This window comes from Fomitiporia mediterranea (genome assembly GCF_000271605.1).
Source record: "Fomitiporia mediterranea MF3/22 unplaced genomic scaffold FOMMEscaffold_6, whole genome shotgun sequence".
Classification (NCBI taxonomy): Eukaryota; Fungi; Basidiomycota; class Agaricomycetes; order Hymenochaetales; family Hymenochaetaceae; genus Fomitiporia; species Fomitiporia mediterranea.
In genome coordinates this window covers 1,777,519-1,799,525 of record NW_006760391.1, presented here as the reverse complement: position 1 = coordinate 1,799,525, position 22,007 = coordinate 1,777,519, and the positions used below count along the sequence as shown (strand labels likewise).

At 47.1% G+C, this 22,007-nt stretch overlaps 8 protein-coding genes across 8 annotated transcripts; 5 read left to right on the top strand and 3 right to left on the bottom strand.

Annotated features, from left to right (window-relative positions):
* Positions 1-289: 289 nt before the first annotated feature.
* FOMMEDRAFT_28519 (uncharacterized protein) lies at positions 290-1,497 on the bottom strand (the record flags this gene model as incomplete). The annotated part of the gene is made up of 4 exons (XM_007266520.1): positions 290-368; positions 431-451; positions 515-909; positions 1,009-1,497. 4 exons carry the CDS (start codon positions 1,495-1,497, stop codon positions 290-292), a joined length of 984 nt encoding a protein of 327 aa, XP_007266582.1.
* Positions 1,498-2,295: 798 nt separating this feature from the next.
* On the top strand, positions 2,296-2,878 carry FOMMEDRAFT_84794 (uncharacterized protein; the record flags this gene model as incomplete). Its single annotated transcript, XM_007266519.1, has 3 exons — positions 2,296-2,490; positions 2,560-2,638; positions 2,745-2,878. 3 exons carry the CDS (start codon positions 2,296-2,298, stop codon positions 2,876-2,878), a joined length of 408 nt encoding a protein of 135 aa, XP_007266581.1.
* Positions 2,879-4,457: 1,579 nt separating this feature from the next.
* FOMMEDRAFT_84608 (kinase-like protein) lies at positions 4,458-6,208 on the top strand (the record flags this gene model as incomplete). The annotated part of the gene is made up of 7 exons (XM_007266518.1): positions 4,458-4,592; positions 4,662-4,855; positions 4,917-5,073; positions 5,128-5,387; positions 5,447-5,689; positions 5,744-5,988; positions 6,048-6,208. 7 exons carry the CDS (start codon positions 4,458-4,460, stop codon positions 6,206-6,208), a joined length of 1,395 nt encoding a protein of 464 aa, XP_007266580.1.
* A 2,794-nt stretch (positions 6,209-9,002) lies between these two features.
* On the bottom strand, positions 9,003-11,424 carry FOMMEDRAFT_84368 (MFS general substrate transporter; the record flags this gene model as incomplete). Its single annotated transcript, XM_007266517.1, has 13 exons — positions 9,003-9,263; positions 9,320-9,353; positions 9,408-9,474; positions 9,660-9,784; positions 9,889-10,006; positions 10,057-10,418; positions 10,471-10,514; positions 10,564-10,651; positions 10,711-10,777; positions 10,835-10,874; positions 10,934-11,014; positions 11,083-11,172; positions 11,230-11,424. The coding sequence occupies 13 exons, from the start codon at positions 11,422-11,424 to the stop codon at positions 9,003-9,005; spliced, it is 1,572 nt and encodes a 523-aa protein (XP_007266579.1).
* A 3,329-nt stretch (positions 11,425-14,753) lies between these two features.
* On the top strand, positions 14,754-15,281 carry FOMMEDRAFT_156226 (uncharacterized protein; the record flags this gene model as incomplete). The annotated part of the gene is made up of 1 exon (XM_007266516.1): positions 14,754-15,281. The coding sequence occupies one exon, from the start codon at positions 14,754-14,756 to the stop codon at positions 15,279-15,281; it is 528 nt and encodes a 175-aa protein (XP_007266578.1).
* A 1,694-nt stretch (positions 15,282-16,975) lies between these two features.
* Positions 16,976-18,268, bottom strand: FOMMEDRAFT_107885 (uncharacterized protein; the record flags this gene model as incomplete). Its single annotated transcript, XM_007266515.1, has 7 exons — positions 16,976-17,286; positions 17,344-17,446; positions 17,526-17,673; positions 17,744-17,854; positions 17,909-17,987; positions 18,054-18,161; positions 18,216-18,268. The coding sequence occupies 7 exons, from the start codon at positions 18,266-18,268 to the stop codon at positions 17,157-17,159; spliced, it is 732 nt and encodes a 243-aa protein (XP_007266577.1). The 3' UTR covers positions 16,976-17,156.
* Positions 18,269-18,386: 118 nt separating this feature from the next.
* On the top strand, positions 18,387-20,873 carry FOMMEDRAFT_140693 (uncharacterized protein; the record flags this gene model as incomplete). The annotated part of the gene is made up of 11 exons (XM_007266514.1): positions 18,387-18,534; positions 18,593-19,035; positions 19,091-19,279; positions 19,330-19,471; positions 19,532-19,611; positions 19,662-19,768; positions 19,819-19,861; positions 19,925-20,062; positions 20,115-20,186; positions 20,245-20,332; positions 20,395-20,873. 11 exons carry the CDS (start codon positions 18,387-18,389, stop codon positions 20,715-20,717), a joined length of 1,773 nt encoding a protein of 590 aa, XP_007266576.1. The 3' UTR covers positions 20,718-20,873.
* An 86-nt stretch (positions 20,874-20,959) lies between these two features.
* FOMMEDRAFT_107879 (uncharacterized protein) lies at positions 20,960-21,899 on the top strand (the record flags this gene model as incomplete). Its single annotated transcript, XM_007266513.1, has 3 exons — positions 20,960-21,012; positions 21,075-21,317; positions 21,383-21,899. The coding sequence occupies 3 exons, from the start codon at positions 20,960-20,962 to the stop codon at positions 21,897-21,899; spliced, it is 813 nt and encodes a 270-aa protein (XP_007266575.1).
* Between the last annotated feature and the right edge of the window lie 108 nt (positions 21,900-22,007).

The window sequence follows — 22,007 nt, the reverse complement described above, 5'->3', positions numbered from 1 at the left end:
AGGAGCGATAGACAAAGGATCGAGGAAAATAATTGTGCACAAGCAATCAATAGGGGATTTGGACAAGCACAAGTTAAATATGGACTGAGGCAAGGTGATAGAAAAGAATTTTGGGGGGGGGGGGGGTGGCGCTATAGTACAAACGACAAACGGGACACAGACGTACTGTGCAGATCGAGACACGAGGGAAAAGGAACAGAGTAACAGTTGAAAGACAAGAAGAGGAACGATAGACGAAAGATCGGGGAAATAATAATGTACAAGCAACCAGTAGGGAAAAAGTGAATCGTTAGTCTTGAGTGGTGGTCCCGGACCTTGGAGGCGTGAGTTTGGCAATTGTATGAATCTGTTCTCGTACTGCCTCCAACCTGGACGCAAGTCAGAGATAAGCAAGACGAGGATGGTACATGGGAGAGAGGTGCGTGCTTACTCGGTATTCCTTGTTTTCAGTCTAAGCAGAAATTCTTTAGAAAAGGCTCAAATACTGTGGTAAGGGACGCAAGAAGACGCGTACTCTGCATTCTCCTCCTGGAGCCTGGCAATCTGCGTGTCCTTGTAAGCCAAGTTTCTCTCCGCAGTATTCACCCTACGGCGCAGGCGCTCGGACTCGGCAAGTAGGTCGTGCACAGCGCTATACAAGGACGTCTGCTGCGCGGAGATTGTCGACATCGAGTTGAATATCGTGGTCGCAGCCGCGGAATGTGTGCCCGGTGAAGCTCTTGAGTTTCTGTTGCGCAGGTTCGATGCGACCGTTTGCATGTCCGCAGCCGACCTTTGAATCGTCGATGCAAGTTGTGAAGGGAAACTCTCTTCCCGACCTTGCTCCTGCTCTTGCATCTGCACGTCATCAGGTCCGTCATGTTCTTGCTGTCCATTGGGCTCGTTACTGGATGGACCAGGGATCGAGGCCTGTTTACGAACAGGGACCATTGACAAATGAAATAAGTAGCGACAAGATTTGAAAAATAAGTAGAAGCAGAGACAGACGAGACAGAAGGATAGACGGACATTCGTTTCCTCAGTCCTTGGTTCCACATTCGCCTCGTCATTTGTTGTAGCAGGAGCCTTTCCCTTGCCAGCTTGCAAGCCTGAACCGGAAGCGGAAGACTGGGCACGAGCTCTATCCATTGCACGTTGTGCGCCTTTCGTGAAGGACGTTGGAGATGGTGGAAGTTCGCCACTAAATACTCCTTGTGACGCTGTTGTGCCTTCACGTTCAGAAGTCTGTACGGGCGTTGGCAGAGTCACAGAAGATCTTGATCGGCGCGGAGGCGTGCTAGTTGTTCCTGGTCTAGGATTTCCTTCTTCTCCTTCCTTCTTGACGGAAAAACGCGTCCGTTTGGCATCTGGAGTGGTGTATTCATCGTCGGTCGTGCTTTCCTCGCGATTGAAGTTCCCGCGATCACCTTCATCTTTAGAAAGGTCCTCGACAGCGTCATCAATGGCAGCAAATCGACGTGCTTTTGCTTCAGGTGTCATATGTTCGGCGGCCGACATATGCGCGTGAGTACGTTTCACAGCAGAACCTGGTGGTGACAGAAGCGCGCCGATATTTATCGCGGTCCGAGAATTGTTCGGTGTCTGTGGAGGCGCAGGAGGCTGGGGAGGGTTGAGACCTGCGCCAATAAGGTCGTCTTCCCATTCTATATTCACAAATAAAGAGCCAAAAAGAGGCAAATAATTATAATAGGGGGTACACGGAGAAGTAATAGGAAGGTTATATTCGTCAGTGATTATAAGAAGAGTGAGACGAGGACAGCTGCGTACTCCAGAACCTGCAATTATCATCCGCGCAGCAATAGAATGGCCTGTATGAGATTGCGTAGTACGCACAGGAGCAAGCGGAACGTTAGGGTCCGTTATAAGATCACAACTAATTATGGTTTCATGACGAACCTATTTGGATTCTTATCTGTACGACTGACATTCCTTGCAGCAGGTTTATCGCATGCACAGATGGCTTTTCCGTCTCGAACACATCCGGCGGAGTGCACTGTTCGTCTGTTCGCCGTCTGAGTTGAGGAAATAGATGTCGTTGCAGCGGCCATCGAATAATAATCTAAAGGTAATTTATGTATTGCAAGACCTTCAACCCGACTGAGAAAAGAAATACGCCGAATAAACGACAACTAGAACTGGCAGCTCAACTGCCGTCGTCGATTGTGCCGTTCGCGGTGGATGCCTTCTCTGCAGCGCTGATGGCAGATAGCGTCCAAAGTGGGATCATGGAAAGCGCTTATCTGTACTGATATACTAGCGCTTATTTCTAAATAGTATTGTTTGCCTTGTATAGCCATGATCGAGACACAAACACGGTACTTTGAGGCTCTTGACGATGTTACGCCTGCTATGGTCGTGCAAGTAACCCGGCTTGTAGACTCATATATGCTTTGGGTCGGCCCGACAAATGGGAAAGCAGAGGAGGCAGAAAGTGCACCTCAAAATGGGTGTCTCTGCCGAGACTGGGCATGCGCCATGCCTCCTCTCTCTGTATGTCCTTCTCTCGGAGTCTGACTGCGCATTGAAACGATTGAAGCCCTCCTTTTTGTCCGAAAAAAGGACAATGCAACGCCAGCGGGGACGTCGTTGTTTCGCAATTCAACGTCTGATTTAGCGCTGGGTATGGCTCAGCGGCTTGGTCGGTATCTGTTCTTTCCGCTGCGGACATTGACGGATTGCTGATGACTTTGATTTTTTTGTGCTTCTTGTCTTCCATAATATGTTGTTTCATGCGGTGATGACAGCCCGAAGATTCAAAAAGCAAATATTCCTGTCCATCGACTTGCCACCTGGATTTCTCTCCATGGGGCATGGGCCGAAGCTCGCACTTGAAGCAGAAAGGAGTGTAGTTCAGACACTGAAGGAGCTTGAGCAGTGATACTAATAGACTATATGCGTGCGCATCGGTTATTATTCGAATGGCATGAACTTGAGGTGATTCGGTAAAAATAATATTATATGATCGATAAATGAAAATAAATTCGGATGGCGTTACGTGTGCCCTGTACCTCGAGTAACGCTCCCCATTGACGTGAGTACGCTCTGTCAGTCTGTCCCAACTTAGTCTCGCTCTGCTTTCGGCCTCTTTCATCCTCAACAACGTCGCCTCCTCGCCTAAGCCTTTGTCGACGATAATCCCAGCCGTGGGTCGTCGTGTTGTCTGCGGTCGACCAACAATAAACCTTGTCCATCGCCTGTCACTACTCTCGTGACCGACACTGCCTGGGAGCGTTGGGATTATGAGCGAAAACGAGCTGGCCTACATGAGAGGCAACGACGACTTTGACCTTCCTCGTTACGCCCAGGATTCATTCACAAGCTTTCACGATCCGCCCTTGTCGTCGTCCTCTGCCCAGGCTGCACACGCAGCCCAGCAGGCGGCGTACGCAGGTTCGCCGTACAGCGCTCCACCGCCGCCGCAGAGCGCCTCGTCTCGGCAGCCTCCCGTAATCAATACGCATCAGCCGCTTTCTGTGCAACACGACGCTCCAGCGTCAGCGCGAAATCCACGCATTCCGCATCTCTTCGACAACGATCCGCAGACAGGCAGCCAACAGTATCTCTCGACAGGTCAACCGAATTTGTCGCGCAGCGCGTCGCTCGGGAACACCATTGGCAGCTCAGCCACTGGTTTTGCGGCGCGTCGAAATCGTCCACACATGCAGAACGACCTTGAGAGTGCGTATATGGACGACGGTGTGCAGGGAAGTGCCATCGCTGGCGAGCGGCCGCCGCACCAGCAGCATCGTTCACTTGGCACATCGCAGCAGATCTCTCAGTCGTTTTATCCACCAAGTGTCGCATATTCGGCGACCCAACAGTCTCATTTGCCTACTCACTCCGCGCATTCGAGTGTCGGCAGTGTAAATGCAGGTGATGCATATCAGGACGGCCACTTTTCTGGCACGCCGACTCAAGCGCGGCGACAAACAGGTGGAGTTAAATTAGAGGATGTATCAGGCGATGTAAGGAGTACAAGGCGAGTACAGGGAGCCGGACAGGGTGGAACACCACTTTTAGATCCATATTCTCAGCTTCAACAACTCAGTTCGCAGAGTCCGGCGACAGCATACTCGCCAACATCAACTGCGTATCAATATTCGAGTCCAACGGAGATGCCTGCAGCCTCACCATATCAGCCACAACAGGCACCAACCAAAAGCAGCACTCAGCATCAACAGCCATCACCAATTGGTTCGCCATTTGCTGGCCAGCGGACTCTGCCAGCTCCTCCATCGCAGCTTTCTTCTCAGTACTCCCATTATCCCATGGATACGACATCGCCCGGTCCCTCGCACTCTTCACAAGGCACACATACGAGTCAGCCTCACCATTATTCTTCGCAAAGCACAATGCCACTTCGACAGAGTCTGTCAACACCAAATACGCCGCTGTCATATCAGCATGCCCAGCAGTTAGCACAGGCACAATACCACACTGCCGAACCTGACGACGCGATGGCGGTCGAAAATACGCAGAAACGCCACCGTGCCTCGGGTTTCCGAAGGGTACGCGACCAGCGAGACTTGAAGCCTTACGTAAATGCCCAGCCTGCTGGGCGAAGAGGGGACGCAAACGGACAGTTCTTGTCGGTACGTCATAATGGTTCTCCAGTGTTTTGATGGATATTGATTAATATTGTACACGCGCTGGTTGTTTAGCCTTTGAGACAACTTACCACGGACATCACGGACACGTATCATATTTGTAACCCTCAATTCCATTATGAATCTGCAAGCAACCCCCGGCGTGTCCTCACGAAGCCGAGCAAGCCGATGCACAATGACGGGTTCGACAATGAGGATTATGATTATATCCTCTATGTGAATGACTGGTTGGGCTCGGAGCAAAACAAGTACGCGTTATTTTAATATTTATCCATTTAAAAAAAAAGCATTCTAAATTGAGATTTAAAGCAGGTACCTTATCTTAGATGTCTTGGGTCAAGGCACGTTCGGGCAGGTAGTGAAATGCCAGAATATGAAGACCCATGAAATTGTGGCCGTGAAGGTTGTGAAAAATAAACCAGCATACTTCAATCAAAGTATGATGGAGGTGACAATACTAGAGCTGGTGCGTGCCGAGCCAGGAAAGTAAAACCTGAGGCTCACAAGTTACAATGTATAGCTCAACAATCAGTGCGATCCTACTGACGAGCACCATATCCTACGATTACGAGACTCGTTCATCCATAAGAATCACCTGTGTCTTGTTTTCGAACTCCTTTCCTCTAACCTTTACGAACTTATCAAACAAAATCAGTTCCAAGGTCTGAGCACTCAACTTGTGAAGGTTTTCACAGCCCAGCTCCTCGACGCACTGAGTGTACTGAAGGATGCTCGACTCATACATTGCGACTTGAAGCCCGAAAACATTTTGTTGAAATCGTAAGTTATCTTCAACGCATATACTCTTACAATTGAAAAGGTGACACTTGGAATCGCAGACTGCAGTCGCCTACTATTAAGGTTATTGACTTCGGTTCGGCTTGCCACGAACGGCAGACTGTGTACACGTACATCCAGTCTCGATTCTACCGCTCACCGGAAGTGTTGCTTGGAATCCCGTATAATACGGCAATTGACATGTGGTCCCTGGGGTGCATTGCTGTAGAGCTCTTCTTGGGGCTGCCGTTGTTCCCGGGAACTAGCGAATACAACCAGATCACCCGAATCGTGGAGATGCTTGGGTATGATTCTCTATTGAACTTCTGTTTCACTGCAGACTCTTATTTTTTCCTTAGTCTTCCGCCAACATATATGTTAGAAATCGGCAAACAATCAGGTCACTTTTTCGATTCGTATATCGATCATTACGGACAGAAGAAGTACCGTCTCAAGAGTATCGAGCAGTACTCGAGGGAGCGGAACACTCAGGAGCAGCCAGGCAAACAATATTTCAAAGCGACTACTCTTCCGGATATAATTAATGGCGCACCGATGCCGAACTTTAAGAGCTCATCGAAGTCCGGACATGAGGTCGAGAAAGGTTTATCAGTGCCTGTCATTCATACAAGAGTTCTTACTGATTCCGCATTGGTCTTCCAGAACTGATGAATCGTGCTGCGTTTATCGATTTCTGTCAGGGTTTGCTAAACTTGGATCCTATGCAACGATGGACTCCGCAACAGGCTCGGATGCATCCATTTATCACGGGTGAGAAGTACACTAGGCCCTTCGTAGTACGTCATCCCCGTTTGTCGCCATAACCAAAAGCATTTACCACTGCTTCTAGCCGCCGAGTCATCTGAATAGCGCAACGTCAGCTGCTGCGGCTTCAGCTTCTCAGTCGCCTTCGAATGCACAAGCAGATCCAAAGCGGCCATACGGCGGACTCGTCCCTCAGCAACCGAAGGGCCAGCGTGCGTATCAGGATGCGGCGGCATACAATCAACATCTTGCACAACATCAAGCATATACCGCGCAGCAGCAGGCGGCGAGTCAGGCAGCGTCGAATGTGTACCGCAATCCATACGTAAACCCGCAGCCTCAGCAACAGCCGGTCCAGGCATCGGCGCAATCACAACGACAGGAGGCGCAACATTACACTTCACCTGCTCAGCAGGTTCAGCATGGCGCCGTGGGACATCATCCTGCGAGTGAGTGTCTTCAACAAGTTAGTATTATCTTGGTGCTTACTACGAGACATCTTTCCACCTACAGACTTGAGCATTCCACCAAGTTCTCATCCTAACCCGCCGTCGAGTGCTTACTATCCAAATTCCCGGGCTCGTGCAAATACGATTAATAACATGGATGCTATTCCGCCTGCTCTCGCTCGACTGCAGCATATGAACCACGACGTTATTTCTGGTAGGAATGCACTCACACCAGTGCTTAATCGTGATGATGCGATGCGCGAATGGGAGAGACGCCAGGCCGGCAAAGCTGCAGCTACGCAACCATATCAGCCTTTGGAGTATTTACATCAGCAAGCAGAATTAGCCGCAGCGCAGGGATACGCTACTTGGAATCAACAGCGTTCTGGACATCGGTACCCTGCACAACCGTCATCGTTGTCGCAGTCCTATCAGTCAGCGAGTATTGTCGTAGATGATCCGTCAGACAGGAGAGAGGTTGTTATGTCAAACGTACGTGCCGCTGCGCGTGGTGATCAGCAGTCGCTTTACGGTTCGTCGAACCCTGCGAACTTGTCGAGTCCACCACAAGCATATTCTGGCAATTCTGCCCCTTCAAGTGCTCGGTATGCCAATTCATTTTCGGCCCAGCAGCAGCAGGCGCACCCACAACAGCAGCCATCAAATGCTCCTTTTGATGCTCTTGACCGGGGTCGTGCGGACATTGCGACGATGTACGTTCCAATGCAGCCTGACCAGTATCAAAGTGCATATGGACAGTCGAATCAAGCTTCACCTGAAAATCGGGGAGCGAACCAAACTGGCGGAGCTGGTGGACCACAATCATTTTACAATGCGGGTGTTGTTGCAGCTGGTGGTGCACAACGCAACCCATTCGTAGGGCAAGCACAAAACTCTCCACCGAGCGTCACTCAGCGAGATGCACAGCGTTCAGCGAACGGAATGGATATTTGGCCTCGGTGAAATCAGCTCGACGGAATTTCAAGTCTTTACCGGCTTCATCTCCCCCAGACCCCAATCATCATCGCGTGTGCTAATAAATCTGTTGATATTTCCCGTTTCTCTTTCTTGTTCCATCCCAACAATCCTGTTCGCAACAAGCATTCCCAGTTTACACAATTCGCCCGTGTTGTTGACCCGAAATTGAAATGCTATCGCATTTTCTCACTCGTACTGGCACTGCTACTTTGTGCGATGATGTCGACAGCATTGTTTCACTTTTCCACGTTCCATGGTTTCACGTTGTACATGATACCTTGCAATGCAATGCATGCTAGCTCGTAACTCCCTGCCTGTCTGTTGTATTCGACAGGAGTTATTCATGATGCGTGGGCAACTTATTCATGTGCTTATTCGAAATTTGTAACGGCTTCGTCGAGGGCCGTTGTTGATGTTCTCCTAAACTTTTTGGACTCCCATTGACTAGGTGATAACGAATTGTCAGTTCGGTAGATTCGCAAGGTTTATGTGGATACTCGTGGAAGGAACATGTCCACGTAACTATTTAACTAATGACATACACAGTAGCCTTGGTCAACTTGTGGAACAGGTTGGACGGCTTCCTCTCTTCGGGTGATATTTACGGAACATATCTGGATACTGGACAACTTTGCACACACTATCTCTCATCTTGGAGCAAGACAGTGATTTATGGCCATTGTGAACTGTGAGTGTACCAAAGCTAGTGGTGTTGATGAGAAGATCTAGGTGTCTTATATGATGAGCAAAGTAATCAAATCCGATCCCAGCCCACAATAACCTATGGATAACCGTTCTTGTAACATGCTCGCTGTGAACAGTTCCCAGCTGCAATAGGGCTGAGCAAGTGGCAATACTAACACCTCTTGGTTCATCTAGCAAAAATCAGTTAAAGACATGATGGCTACAGAGGGAAGGGTGGGTGTGTAATTGTCTTATGAAAATTCTAAAGGCTTTCAAAAGAAGGGCACCTTCCCTGCACCTGGATTTACAGAATACCTGGCTGCTTCACTGCTGTTCTAATTTCGACTCAACCAGGGTCCACACTCTTGTATTAAGTATTTCAGTGCACTGGAACAGAAAGGTCACGTGAGAACCAACCTTTTTCTGCAATACAAGAAAAGCAGAGCAAATAAGAAGCCACGATTATATAGTGCCTATTTCGTTTTCCGACTCTCGGATCCCATGTGCTTGCTTTGTCCGAGGTCCGCTGGAGTAGAGGTCGTAATGATTAGAGGACCATTGTCTATTGAACTATTTTGTTTGTTTTTTAAAACTCATCGAATAGCTGCAAAGAGATTGAAACCGTGTAGCAGTTATAACTTATCATCGTCTATATTGACTTTACTTTCCTGATTCCACCTCAAGAGTCAAAGGGAACAGCACTTCTACTACATTATCAATAGGTACCGATATTCAAAGACTATCACGTCATGTATCGAAATCCACTCCATTCATCTCCTTTATCTCTCTTCGCCGCTTCAACGCTGTCGTACCGACCATTCCGTATATCTCCGTGACCGTCTACAGCGTCCCCGATGACTTCATCGCGTTCTCCACGGTTACGATGTCCATTTTCTCTGCGCAATAAAACGTGGAGCGTTATCGAACTGACGAGACCAACTATAGTAGCGGCAACAGAAAAAGAGTTTCCGAGGATGTATCGAGGGGCGTCCTGCTCGCGGAACTACATGTTCTGCACTATTAACTCGATCGCAACAGTGCACGTGGAGGAGCACCGACCAAGTTGATGGAAATAACTCCCACTGAACTTGATCTTCAAATCGTGATTAGCCGAGAATGTCTGGTGCAAGTAGGCGAGAACATGTACATTGATACTATGATCGCAAGAGAAACACTACGCTTGTACGAGTTATGGATATTGTTTGATGACCACGCTCTAAATTTAGACAAGGTCAGCAAAAACCTGATTACTCAAGGTTCTGCAAAGTTTCTAACACTGTGTTCGCTGAACCAGATCAAGTCAACGATATGACATATATGTTTTGATAAGTATGCACTCACCAGTCGCAGGGTACACGGAACTGTTTCAAAATCGTTGTTAGTACTTGCAGTGCATAACAAACATGCATTGGATGCCCGCACAATGCAATCATGTATGTTGCAAAGTATGAGAGAGCCGCATTTCTAGAAAGCATCTGCATAAGACAACCCGTCAACGCTGTAAGTATCGCGTAAGAGTCAAGGCTCTGTATTATGAAGGCGGAGACTTTTTCCTACCAAAGACAAACAGCCCACTAGGCAAAACACGCATAAACAAATAACTCTCGACGAAGATTGAAGGATCTCACATAGAGACAGGGCCACGTATTCTAAACCGGTCGGCAGAGTAGTTAACGAGACACGAAACTGCAGCAGCTACAAGGTGTACAGGTACGGTGAGCAGATTTGCTTTGTTCGCCGTGAAGCCTTGAAGCAAACGTTAAAAAAAGCAAACATTCGTAATCATAGGTTCTCACCTAATTGCGAAATAATAGTCGGAAGGAAAAAAGATATTTTATAGTTCGCAGCAGTTGCACCTGCGATGGGAGAGCAAATCGACATTTGCCACACTTTGTCCAAAATCCTAAAAATCAGCGTACCGCAATTGATGAGCCCCCCAAGCCACGTCTTCCGATCTGTGAAAGCCCTCCGAACATCACGCCATCTCCGCTGTTCGGCGGAGACGGAGAATTGACCACCTGCTTGTAGACGGCGAACGATATAAACACGCTCCTGTTCGGAAAGGAAACGAGCAGTAGAGGGGTAGTCTTGGATGATAATGAACGACGCAATAGACGCCATGACGGTGATAAGGCCTTCTAGAATAAATATCCAAGACCTGTGTCGGACGATATAGACAGGTTCATGCTTGTAATGGTCGATCATCTTACCAAACGGGTTTCCCTGCGACACCATCCATATTTGAAATCGCCGCCTGAAATAGTTGAGTAAGAGACCATATTACTCCATAATATCGAACTTACAGCGAAAAAGCCGTTGAATGCACCAGCAAGGGAAGTCCCAGTGTAGAAAATCGCGAAACGAAGTCCGAATTCGTCGCGTCTATACCAGCTTCCAACAGCATTTACCACTATCAGTATCTAGTGACGATGGACCGTGTGATACCATACCAAGACATATAAAATGCAATACCAGGATAGAAACCAGCCTCGAAGATGCCGAGAAAGATTCGGTTTGCTGTAAGCGTGTCGAAAAGGTCAGACCAATTGTTAGGAGGTATCGGAGAAAATGAACCTAGCAAACCCCCGTAGTTATGAACGAGACCCTGCATTGTCTTCGAAACTTATTCAAGACGATGACCGGTGGCGGTTGGGCTGAAGCAAATTCACGGACCATGGTAATGCCCCATAGAAGCATTATTATCGGTAGCCAAATTGACGGTCTCGTGCGCTTAAGGCACATATTTGCGGGTACCTATGGGCATATGTCAGTACGATCTCCTCAGCTCGCGGCAAAACAAAGGAAGAGAAGTAGAGGCTCACCTCGCAGAGGACGTATGGCACATAGAATAGCGAAAGACAGATCAGATACTGAGCATCCGACAGATGCAGATCTGCTTCCAAATTGTATAGCTGCGGTTTGCCTTGTTGTTAAACCTAAGTTTCAATGATTAAGATGGCTATACGCACGCGTGCATTTCCGATATTCGACCTATCGAGAAAGCAGAGCATGTACAGAAAAGCAAGCCAAGGGATTATAGTGAGATCAATACGACGCAGGACTCGTTTCTCGTTGATTGTGTTGTTTGACTCCTCGGTGCCTAACCCTTCTAAACTTGCTTTCTCGACGGTGTCGGACAGCGGTTGCGATTTTCCGGATTCCATGTCGAAGCGTGGTTCCCCTGCATTGTAATTAAAGGTTTCTGGTTTCATGTTGGTTAGTTTCTCGTCTATCATCTTGGAGGTCGGAGTGATTCCTAACTCCGAGAGTAAGCTCGCTTTATAAGAGTGGCATTTACGTTCAATGAATGCGCCGTGCCGCGCGGACCTGAGTCCACAGTGCTGTTTATAGTCGAGATCATCGGGGCAAGTGTACTAGGCTTCGAAAAGTCCATGTTTGGACTGAACATGGTATATTTGAACGATAAAGGAGAGGTCATCGGATGGGCGTGGACCTCGCGGAAGTGCTCGAGAATCTTTTACAAGATTATTATACCACCAGTCCTTGAGATAAGCTGATTAAAATAGCGGATCAGCACGGAATATGTTTCGTCAAGTATTTATACGAGGAACCTCAGGCAGCTCATCTCTTAGACAGCATCTTCTATCAGAAATAAGTGGATGACTGCAATGCACAACTTGGTAGAGAGCTTAGGTACCCTGTCAGAAAAGAACAGCTTCGACAGAATGAGAAAGCGAAGGATACTTCCCAGCCTTCTGTAATGCAGAGAAGCAGTTCCCAAGTATAGTACCAGGGCATTTTCGAAGCAAGATAACCACTCACAGATTGTCAAGTAACGTGTGGAGAAGTCAGACCTGCAGATATATCACAACTTTTCCCACCTTCGTTAGTGTGATCTGACCGCATGACCGATCAGACAACGTTCAGCGAAGTAGACGGAAATAGAAACGGAAAAACAAGCTCATAAAGTACTTACTTCTACACGCCGACTTTCGGAAGCCCTGTGCTTGTTTGGTGCAAGACCTACCGAAAACAGAGGACCTAATGAACGGCTCTGCCTCCCTGATTCTATACACAATAGCGATGCATGAAGAGTATGGTGTTCAATGACGGCCTGTAGATCGGTCCACGTGCAGTCACGCGTTAGGTCGACCAGTCATATGAAAACTTAGAGCATATTGAGCGGCGGTTGTTCAGAGAAATGACAACGTAAGAGATGTGCTGTAATGTTGAGAAGATTCATTAGTGACATGACAATTCAGGAGAACGTTCGTAGCTTGAGTCGGGAAAGCATTTGCATCAGTAGCGCAGATGAATCGTTGTCGATCGTGGACAGTAAAGAACAACTGAGCAAACCGGCAGCTACTCCTGTTTCTTCAAGCTAATGCGCAAAGAATTTGTTCATCTCTGGTCACGTATGGATTGAGGATACGTTCAAGGTGCTTGGCTCATAACTTGGTTGCTATGACCAACAGCGGAGCTCCATGATCTGCAGCAGTAAAAGAATTGATATTTTTGGAATAGAGGCAAGCGAAATAGAAGGGTTGACGGTATGGACCAGATGCTGAACCACAAATTTGCAGAAACCAATTTGGCCTTGAGTATATTGTTTTGCACTCATTGGCTGGCTAGTTGTCGTCGATTAAAACAGCCGCACTGAGTAGCAAATGTTTCGTAAAGTATTCATCCGAGGAGTTGGAAGCAGCTCTTCTCTCAGGAGGCAACTTCTCACCGAGACAACGCAGGTGGCATTGTATATCAGAAGCAAGTGGCTGCTTGCGTACTACACCAAGGCGGAGAGCTTGGGCAGCATTGTCAGAAAGGAACGACTTCAATAGGACGGATAAGCAAAGAATGTTGCCCATAAATGTTCGGTTCATCCCAGAAGGTTCCAAGAAATAGTATTAGGACGTTCGAAGCAAGACGGCCACTTGCACTTGGTAACTGGTAGACAACGAAGGCCTGAGGAAGATCGCCCGATTTTGTGAAGTATCTACGATCACGTGATAGTCAGACGAGTCGGTTCGCGATTGACCATTGCAAATTAATATTATTTTAGCCTCAAACCCCCATAATATCACCATTGTGTTTTCAGCATGGCCAGTGTAGCAAACAAGCAGCAGCCTCTTTTCCTTAACCACAAATTTGCTCCCACTATGCAAGCTAGTGAAGTGACTGCCATCCCAAATCCATTACCAGACTACTGGTCTTAAGTGACCACAGAATCCACCTGTTTCCTGACATCCCTCAGAGGTTACCGGGCTCGTATACCACTCAGCAGGGCAGAAATTTCGCCAATTGAGAGGCTCTTTCGTCTAATCAGTTGTTCCTGACAGAGGCCTGAAGACTATGTATCAGTTCCAGAGAGTACACATCAATATGGTATGTCTTATGCAGTGAAATATTACACTTTTTTAACCAAGTTTGCAGCCGAAACAGAGAGATTCAGGAGTTGTAAAAAAGTGTTACTGATAATCAAGATATATTCAAAATTTTGGCTCGCCTTGCAGTATCTCTTTTTCTGCGATACGACCGATGGGGTCAGTTCGAAGATCTAGTAGAAGCCATTAAATTGGGCCGGTCCGACCTAGAGCTTTGCCCCGAAGGCCATTCTGATCGTTCTCTCTCTCTAAACAGTCTCGCAGATTCTCTGCTCACTCGCTATGAGCATCAAGGAAGGACAGAGGATCTTGAAGAGGCTATTGAGTTGCATCGAGCCGCTCTCGAGCTTCGCCCTAAAGGTCACCCCGATCGTTTCTTTTCTCTTAGCAACCTTGCAAGTTCCTTGAACACCCGATATGAGCAGTATGGAAAAGCTGAAGACCTTGAAGAGGTCATCAAGATTCAACGAGCAGGCATAGAACTTTTTCCGGAGGGCATCCTAATCGTCCTGTCTTTCTTAGCAACTTCGGAGTTACCCTGCACAGGCGATACAAACAACAGGGAAGGACAGAGGATCTTGAGGAGGCCATTGAGCTGAACCGAGCCTCCCTGGAGCTTTGCCCCGATGGTCATCCCTTTCGTTCTGTCTCTTACCGACCTTGCATTCTCTTTGTTCACTCGATATCAGCAGCATGGAAGACCAACGACCTTGAGGGAGCCATAGAGTTCTGCCAAGCCGCTCTCGAGCTTCGCCCCGAAGGCCATCGCGATCGTCCTATGTCCCTTAACAATCTTTCATCATCGCTTTTGCGCTCGATATGAAGAACGTGGTAGGACTGAGGATCTCGAGAAGGCCATTGAGTTGCTCCGAGTCGCTGTGCAACTTTTTCCTGGAGGTCATCCTTCCCGTTCTGTGGCTCTGAACAGCCTTGCGACTTCACTGCGCAGTCTATTCGAGCAGCTCGGAAGGCGTGGGGACCTTGAAGAGGCTATCGAGCTGAACAGAGCTACCCTGGATCTTCGTCCTGTAGGCCATCCCCTCCGTTCGTCATCACTGAGGAACCTTGCAATTTCCTTATATGCTACAGTCGAGCAGCAATAGCACGCGGAAGAGTTGCAAGAATGCCTGCAATTACTGGAACAGGTTGCCATGTATGAATACTCGGGATCATTGGACCGCCTGTCTTCTGCGCGCAGATGGGCAGAACTTGCACGAGTGCACGACCATGAGACCACCTTTGCAGCCTACAAAATGACGATATCGCTACTTCAACTTGCTCTCACCATAAGCCCGACTCTCGACGCACAACACGACTTCATTATTGGGATCGATGAAGACAGACTGTGTCCTACATCCGTGTTGTCCGCTCTTCCGTTCCATGCAGCAGGGCTAATTGAGAATGGAGATGGTACTACAAAGTACATATTAGACGATTATGTCTCATCGTATACGCCGACTCTCGGGACCCTCATTAATTCACGGTCCGGCAGCTGCGAAAACGATCCAACTGGGCTTGTGATCGGAGACACCTCACTTCGGTCAGCAAAGGAGATTTCCAATGTCCGAAATTCCGGCATGAGCACTAAACTACTCGTTGGCAAGGAGGCGTCTTGCGACAGAGTGATCACAGCCTCCAGGAAGCAAGAGGGGTCCATTTTGTTTGTCATGGGTCTTTAGATTCAAAGGTTTTTGGCTCATCCTTCCACCTATTCAATCGTCATCTGACAATGCTTGATATCATCCAAGCTAGTCTTCCAAATGCGGAGCTCGAATTTCTTTCTGCATGCCATACGGCTGAACAGCATCGCGAGGGTGCATATGACGAAGTCCTTTACCTCGCAGCGGCTGTGCAATTTTTTCTGGTTTTCGAAGTGTGATCGGTTCAATGTGGGAGTTTCTTGATACCGATGGACCTGCATTTGCGAAGATCATCTATGAGTACATAAACGATTGCGACGAGGGAGAAGCGAAGCATAAGAGGGCGGCTGGAGGCCTTCGGAAGGCGGCTTCAGAGCTGAAAGCACGAGACGGGATTCGGACTGAGCGATGGGTCGATCTTGTGCATATAGGTGCTTGAAGGAAGTTCTAATAAGTTATGGATTACGTACGTTTATTATTGTCATCTATTGCCAATAACGTATCTCGACGTCTTTAACACTCTTACACATGTATGAGTCCTCCGTTACCAAGCCCAGATAGCAATTTCTCACAGCAGGTCTCAGGTGCCAACCGAGTGCAGAAATCGAAGAGAGGTAAAAGTAATACGATGTGTTTCCACTTCCTTGGTAAAGAGGACCATAGTCTTGAATACATGATCTCGCACTATTCTAGGCCGAGAACAAACATGAATTGTAACGTCAGAAATCATTACAACGGACAACTTCGAAGATTCTCACCTGCAGAGAATGCTGGCTTCTAGTAAAGAAACTCTCAAACTAGATTACTACAAAGAACGATTGTCAATTAATTGTTCAACACTAACTCCTACAAACCACAAAAAAATACAGCCAGTTCACAGGACCTATTGTTACGGCTCGGTCCCGTACCGTATTATACGGATACGGCATTTTCGTATACGGTGCCGTACCGTATCCGTATAAAAAATTTGACTCAAAAATACGGCACGTATTTTACGGGCCGTAACCGTATATAGTCTGTATAATACGGACCGTATACGCCTGTATACGATATACGGCTACTAAATGAAAGAAACTCTTGCTCTAAACATAATACTGAAGCTCTAATAAGTAGTATTCAATGTTCAGACACTTATACTAGCATTTACTAATATATTCAGCACTATTATTGTAAAATATGTGCAATCTGATATATATTCCGATATATAGGTACATCACATGACTCGACTTTATGACAAATATCACAGACTAAATTACATAACAAAATGTTAATAAGTCAAATTTTATACATTTCATGTAGATTAAGGCATAATATAGGTAGAATTCAATATTTCTATACTAAAGAGGTAATATCACAATGATGTAGCCCCTTACATTTCATGCTACACCTTGGTAAATGTAGCAACTACGCCGTATCCGTATATGGCGTATACGTTCCGTATACGGCCGTACCGTATCCGTATAGGTTTTCGGGTGCACCGTATTATACGAGCCGTATCCGTATAAGGGTCGTATAATACGAGCCGTATCCGTATAAGGGTCGTATAATACGGCCCGTATCCGTATACGGTACGGTACCGAGCCCTACCTATTGTATAGCATACACACATTGCTGCAGTTACGAGTGTTAACATAAACCGGTTGCAAAGACCTTGAGAGAGCTGCCTATGAATGCAATATGCTATCGCAAAATTCTATCAGCTAATTCACAAGATATCCATATAGAACATGTAATGCCATTGTTGAAATACCATTGTGATTTCTACATGATGAAATCAGTAGTGTAACCCGTATTGTGATTCCGCAACATTGATCTTGTGCCCGAGAAGCTATTCTAACCTAACTCTCTACCCTCATGTTATTTCCGCGCGAGCCTCTTCCGGTCGACATGCAGGGTGTCCTCCATGTGGTTTAATTATAATTGATCGAAATGCTCTTCTACTTCCCAAGCTCCGCCCCAGTATTTAATTTGGCATCTAACACCGCCTTCTCCCTCGATACGACGTTGTAATCCCCGATAAGTCCTGCATAAAATCAAATCCTGCCTATATGCGCGGAAAATTATAGCATTAGTTGCGTTGAAGTCGACGAACAGTACGTACTCCCGAAGACGTATGACGGGGCAGAAGTCATTACTACCATCACCGACGTATATCACTCTGTCGTAGGTATCGTGCTCTTTCAAGAATGCATCTAATTCATCACCTACGTGGTGCATTTGTTGAGGTCAGCAAATATTCCTATACGTAAAGGAGTGGGTTATCCTAGTTAGTAGATAAACTACCTTTGCACATGTTAGGGCTGCATCCGATCTTGCAGTTGTGCTGAGGTCCAGACGGATCAACACGCCTACGAAGTTTGAGTAGACCGGTGGGCTCCCACTCAGCTGGATTCGTCACGACTTTGTCAAATAGACTGGTAATCCCTTTCTCCTGTCGTACATATAGTTTCAGAAATAATTATGCTTATACTTCCAATATGGTGCAGCGAGGGGTAGTGTACCTCAAGGATTGTGGAAATAAATACTGAGTTCGAATTCGAGAGGATGAAGAAGGTGGTGTCGAGATCGGAGCGGTTCTTTAATTTCTTAAGTGCTCTGACCATGGCAGGGTGCTATGTGAATGCATATTATGGTCCGGATCGCGTGAATTGAGAAAGGTGACGAACGAAAGGAATTATCTTTAAGGCGTTCTCAATATCCTCGCGACTCTTTCCTTCTGCATAGACTTCACATAATGATTGAGCTCTTCATGAGTAATTTGCCCGAGCATCAGCCTGCAGATCGACGTGTTACTAGGATAATTTTTCATACACGAGATCAGTCCATTGCACGGTCGATTTAAGATCTTTCATCTTTCTTCGCAGGTGAGGAGCTAGGACCTCGAAGATCCATCTATCCGTGTCTTGGTCTGCCAAAGACCTACAGCACATTAGACCGTGTATTCAAACGAATACAGCAACTAGATTCTCGTACCAGTCGAAGTCAAAGACGACGAGCTGTTTCTTGACTTTCTGAATCTGGGCCATTGACGTGGTTATATGCAGAAGACAAGAGAACTTCAAATAATAAAAATTGAAAAATGTGCGTACGGCAACTGCCGACATTTGAGGCGCGCCTGCTTGGGCGATCTGTCGACAGGGTCTAATGCCTACTACGACGACCTATTTGGTTCGCGCAAAGGCTGCCTACAAAAAGACTCCTGGTCTGCTTGAACTCACTCCGACACACCTCCAATGGACTGCATCTGGAAAGCAGGCGCCAGACCTTCGTATATCGAATGGAAAAGCAGCCTGTAATTCTCATCAATTTTATGTAGAAAGACGCGTCACACTGACCGCATCTCCCTTCAGCCCTCTTCTGCAGCAAGGAAGGTTCGGCACAAGTGAAGCTCAAGCTAGGATTAGTCGGTGACGATGCAGGACATACCTTCTTGTTCACGTCCTCGCAGGCGACTGCTGAGCGGGAGTCCTTCAAAAAGGAGCTCCAGACCATCATTTGGAACAATCGTGCTTCATCTGCCGCAACGCCCGCTGACTCAACAATATCTGGCTCTGTAACTCCGTTACAACAGGCCCTGCCAGGTCGAGTGGCTATGAGTACCGCTCCATCAGTTTCACGCGCGACTTCTGTTTCCAGTACAGGACGTGCCTCCTCGTCTGGCCCTGGTGGTCCTGCGGAAGACTTCCGATTACGAAAGAAAGTGCTCTTGAAGAACGCTGAACTTGCCTCTTTGCACCGCGAGCTTGTAATGTCCGGCCAAATTACGGAAACTGAGTTCTGGGAAGGTCGCGAAGTACATGCCTTCTTAAGTTAATGTTTAAGCACCCGTCTTATTCCATTTTTTGTAGCAACTTTTACTTGCAGAAGCCTCGCAGGAAACTCAGAAGAGAGGAAGACCGGGTCAGCTCGTCGACCCTCGCCCAGAGACTGTTGCCGGAGGGGATATCAAGATCGTCATCACGCCGCAGCTCGTCCACGATATCTTTGAAGAATATCCTGTCGTTGCCAAGGCTTATAACGAGACCGTTCCACGACAGGTAGTCAACTCGGATAAATTACTATTTTTCTGCTAACTTATGATTCACAGCTTTCTGAAGCCGAGTTTTGGAAGCGATATTTCCAATCAAAACTCTTCAATAGACACCGGGCGTCTATCCGTTCGTCTGCTGCTCAGCACGTCGTAAAGGATGACCCAATATTTGATAAATACGTTGAGGAAGAAGACGACGGTAGGGTACCCCCCTACACATCGTAAGCTATTCCTGGCATACTTACTATTGCTGAAAAAGGTTTGGAACCTCGCCGTCAACGTGACAATGATGTGGAGATGCTTGTCAACCTGCTTGCTACACAAGAAGATCACTCAGAGGTTAGTAGCCCTATGAGATAAGCACGATCTGATACTCATGATATGATCAGACAGGCAACCAAAAAGATACTACAATGCAAGCAGGAAAGACGCGGGCGGCTTTGCCTCTTATCCGAAAGTTCAATGAACATTCGGAGAGGCTCTTGAATGCTGCAGAGTAAGGTCTTTGATAGGTTGATCCTGATTCACTTGTTGACTTCCTAGCAGAGGCAGTCCGACGAAGAGACGAAGAATAGACGAAGCAAACGAGGTACAGATTCCTATTATGGCTCACTTTCTGCAATTTCTTGCTAATGGCTAACCTATCCTCCAGTCGTTATATGCACAAATAGACTTAGACGATTTACACGACTCGCAATCCGCCGATGGAATTATCCTGGAGATGAAAGATCGAGACCGGTACTTCGACGGTCGAGCAACAGGCAACTCAATGGATGTTGATGGTGAAGGCGTGAGTCTCTGCTTAAGCATTTTGCAATAGATTGACATATCATTGTTCGCAGCGACCACCCTACAAGGCAACGCTTTCGGAGACACGTAATCAGATGGATAATTGGAATGTCGGCCTGGCTAGTGTAAGACATTGATGACTGTTGAACCCTGACATCACTTATCTTACTGGGCTAATGACAGCTGAGGATTGACAAGAAGGCCGGGGATGCAGCACTGCAGACCATGACTCAGAATGTACTGGCACGGCTTGACGTTAAGATGCAGAAAAGTACGTTATTATTATACCGGTTTTGAAAAGGAAATCGTTGACTAATTACCAAACTGTCAAAGATGACATTCCGGAGGGACTTTTCTCACAGATGCGCACATGCCAAACGGCAGCAAACGAGTTCCTCCGTCAATTCTGGTCGGCCGCGTTTCCGTCTCCGGCAGATGGAAGCACGCTTGGAATGGCTTCGCCTGCTCAGAGAGCGGCAAAGTCCGCGAAGATGGCGGGATATCTCGCCAAGACTCCAGAGAAAATAGACGCAATCATCGCGACGGCACGTAACTCAGGTGTTGACGCAGCAAAGATCGAAGTGGCGATGAAACCCGTGTTGACTGCAGTTGAGAAAGCATTACAGTTCCATCAGACTCGCAAGACACCTCGTTAAAGACATTATTGGCATTATACATTTTCTTCCCTTCAGCAGTAAACAACTCTCCATCATCAATCCTCATCTCTCAGCAACGTATTATATAATAGTATATTGAAGACATAGTGCTTGTAATTTCTATGATTGCTTGAAATAATATTACTTTTAGCTTGCATCCAAAGTCATCATTGTAAACACGTGATTTTTATTACTTTCGAATCGAATTCTCGTATACATACATCGTTCCTAAGAACCGCGACATGCCGCATAAAAGAGCAAAGCGCTCAATACGAGAGCGAACAAAAACAGAGAGGTAAGCACAAGGTCTGATATCCTAATCGTTCCTTTCTCACGAAATCCATCGTATCATCAAAGAAAATTAGACCTTCCACCGTCAGAGTCTACCTTTGCGCAAAATGACATTCCAAAATCGATGGCCCGTGTTTTAAATGCAGAAATTGTCCAAAATGCATGGAGGGAGAAGAAGAGAGCTCTTGACTCAGAGACTGGTGGTGTAGAAAGTGGGTCTAAACGAAAGAAGAGGAAGACAGAGGGCGGAGGGACTGAAAAGGCGGAGATTAAGATTAAGCCGGGTGAATCCTTGAGGCATTTCAAGAGGTATGCTACAAACTAACTCTTATAATTTTGGTGATCTGGTATTTACGAAATGTCTCTTGAAACAGGCGTGTTGAGGACGATATGCGACCCCTTGTACGTTCGGCTATGAAGAATGCGACGTCTGTCTCGAAGCAGAAGAGCAAACAATCACAAAAGGATGTCGAGGCTATCACTAAGTCGTCGGCATCGAAATCTAAGCAAGGGAGGGCAGATGACAACGCGGATTCGGATTCAGAAGACACCTCGACCCACAGACGAAAAGGAAAGGGACGTCAAAATCGAAGTCCAAGCCCTGACTTTGCTCGCATCTCTTCCTCTATGCCGAAACGTCTGAACGACGTCGCACAAGCACCTCCTGAGTTGAAAGCTGCTCCGCGACTAAATCGGCTAGTTCGGAAGGCGCAGGCGGGGAAAAGCGGGGGTATGAACGGACGTGAAGATAACGTTGAAGACGACGGTATTATTACTCTACAGCAGAAGCGGATGATGGAATTGGAGAGGGAGAAGGCGATTAATCGATATAGGGCACTCAAAGAGGCAAAGCTAAAGGAGCGACACACAGATACAAAGGTACCGTCATGACATTCTTGTATGTACATGTTGCATAGAACATACATTTATCCTTCAAGTTCTTCAAAAGCCATCGCTGGCATGAATTGTTCATGTAGAGTTTATTCCGCACAATTGAAA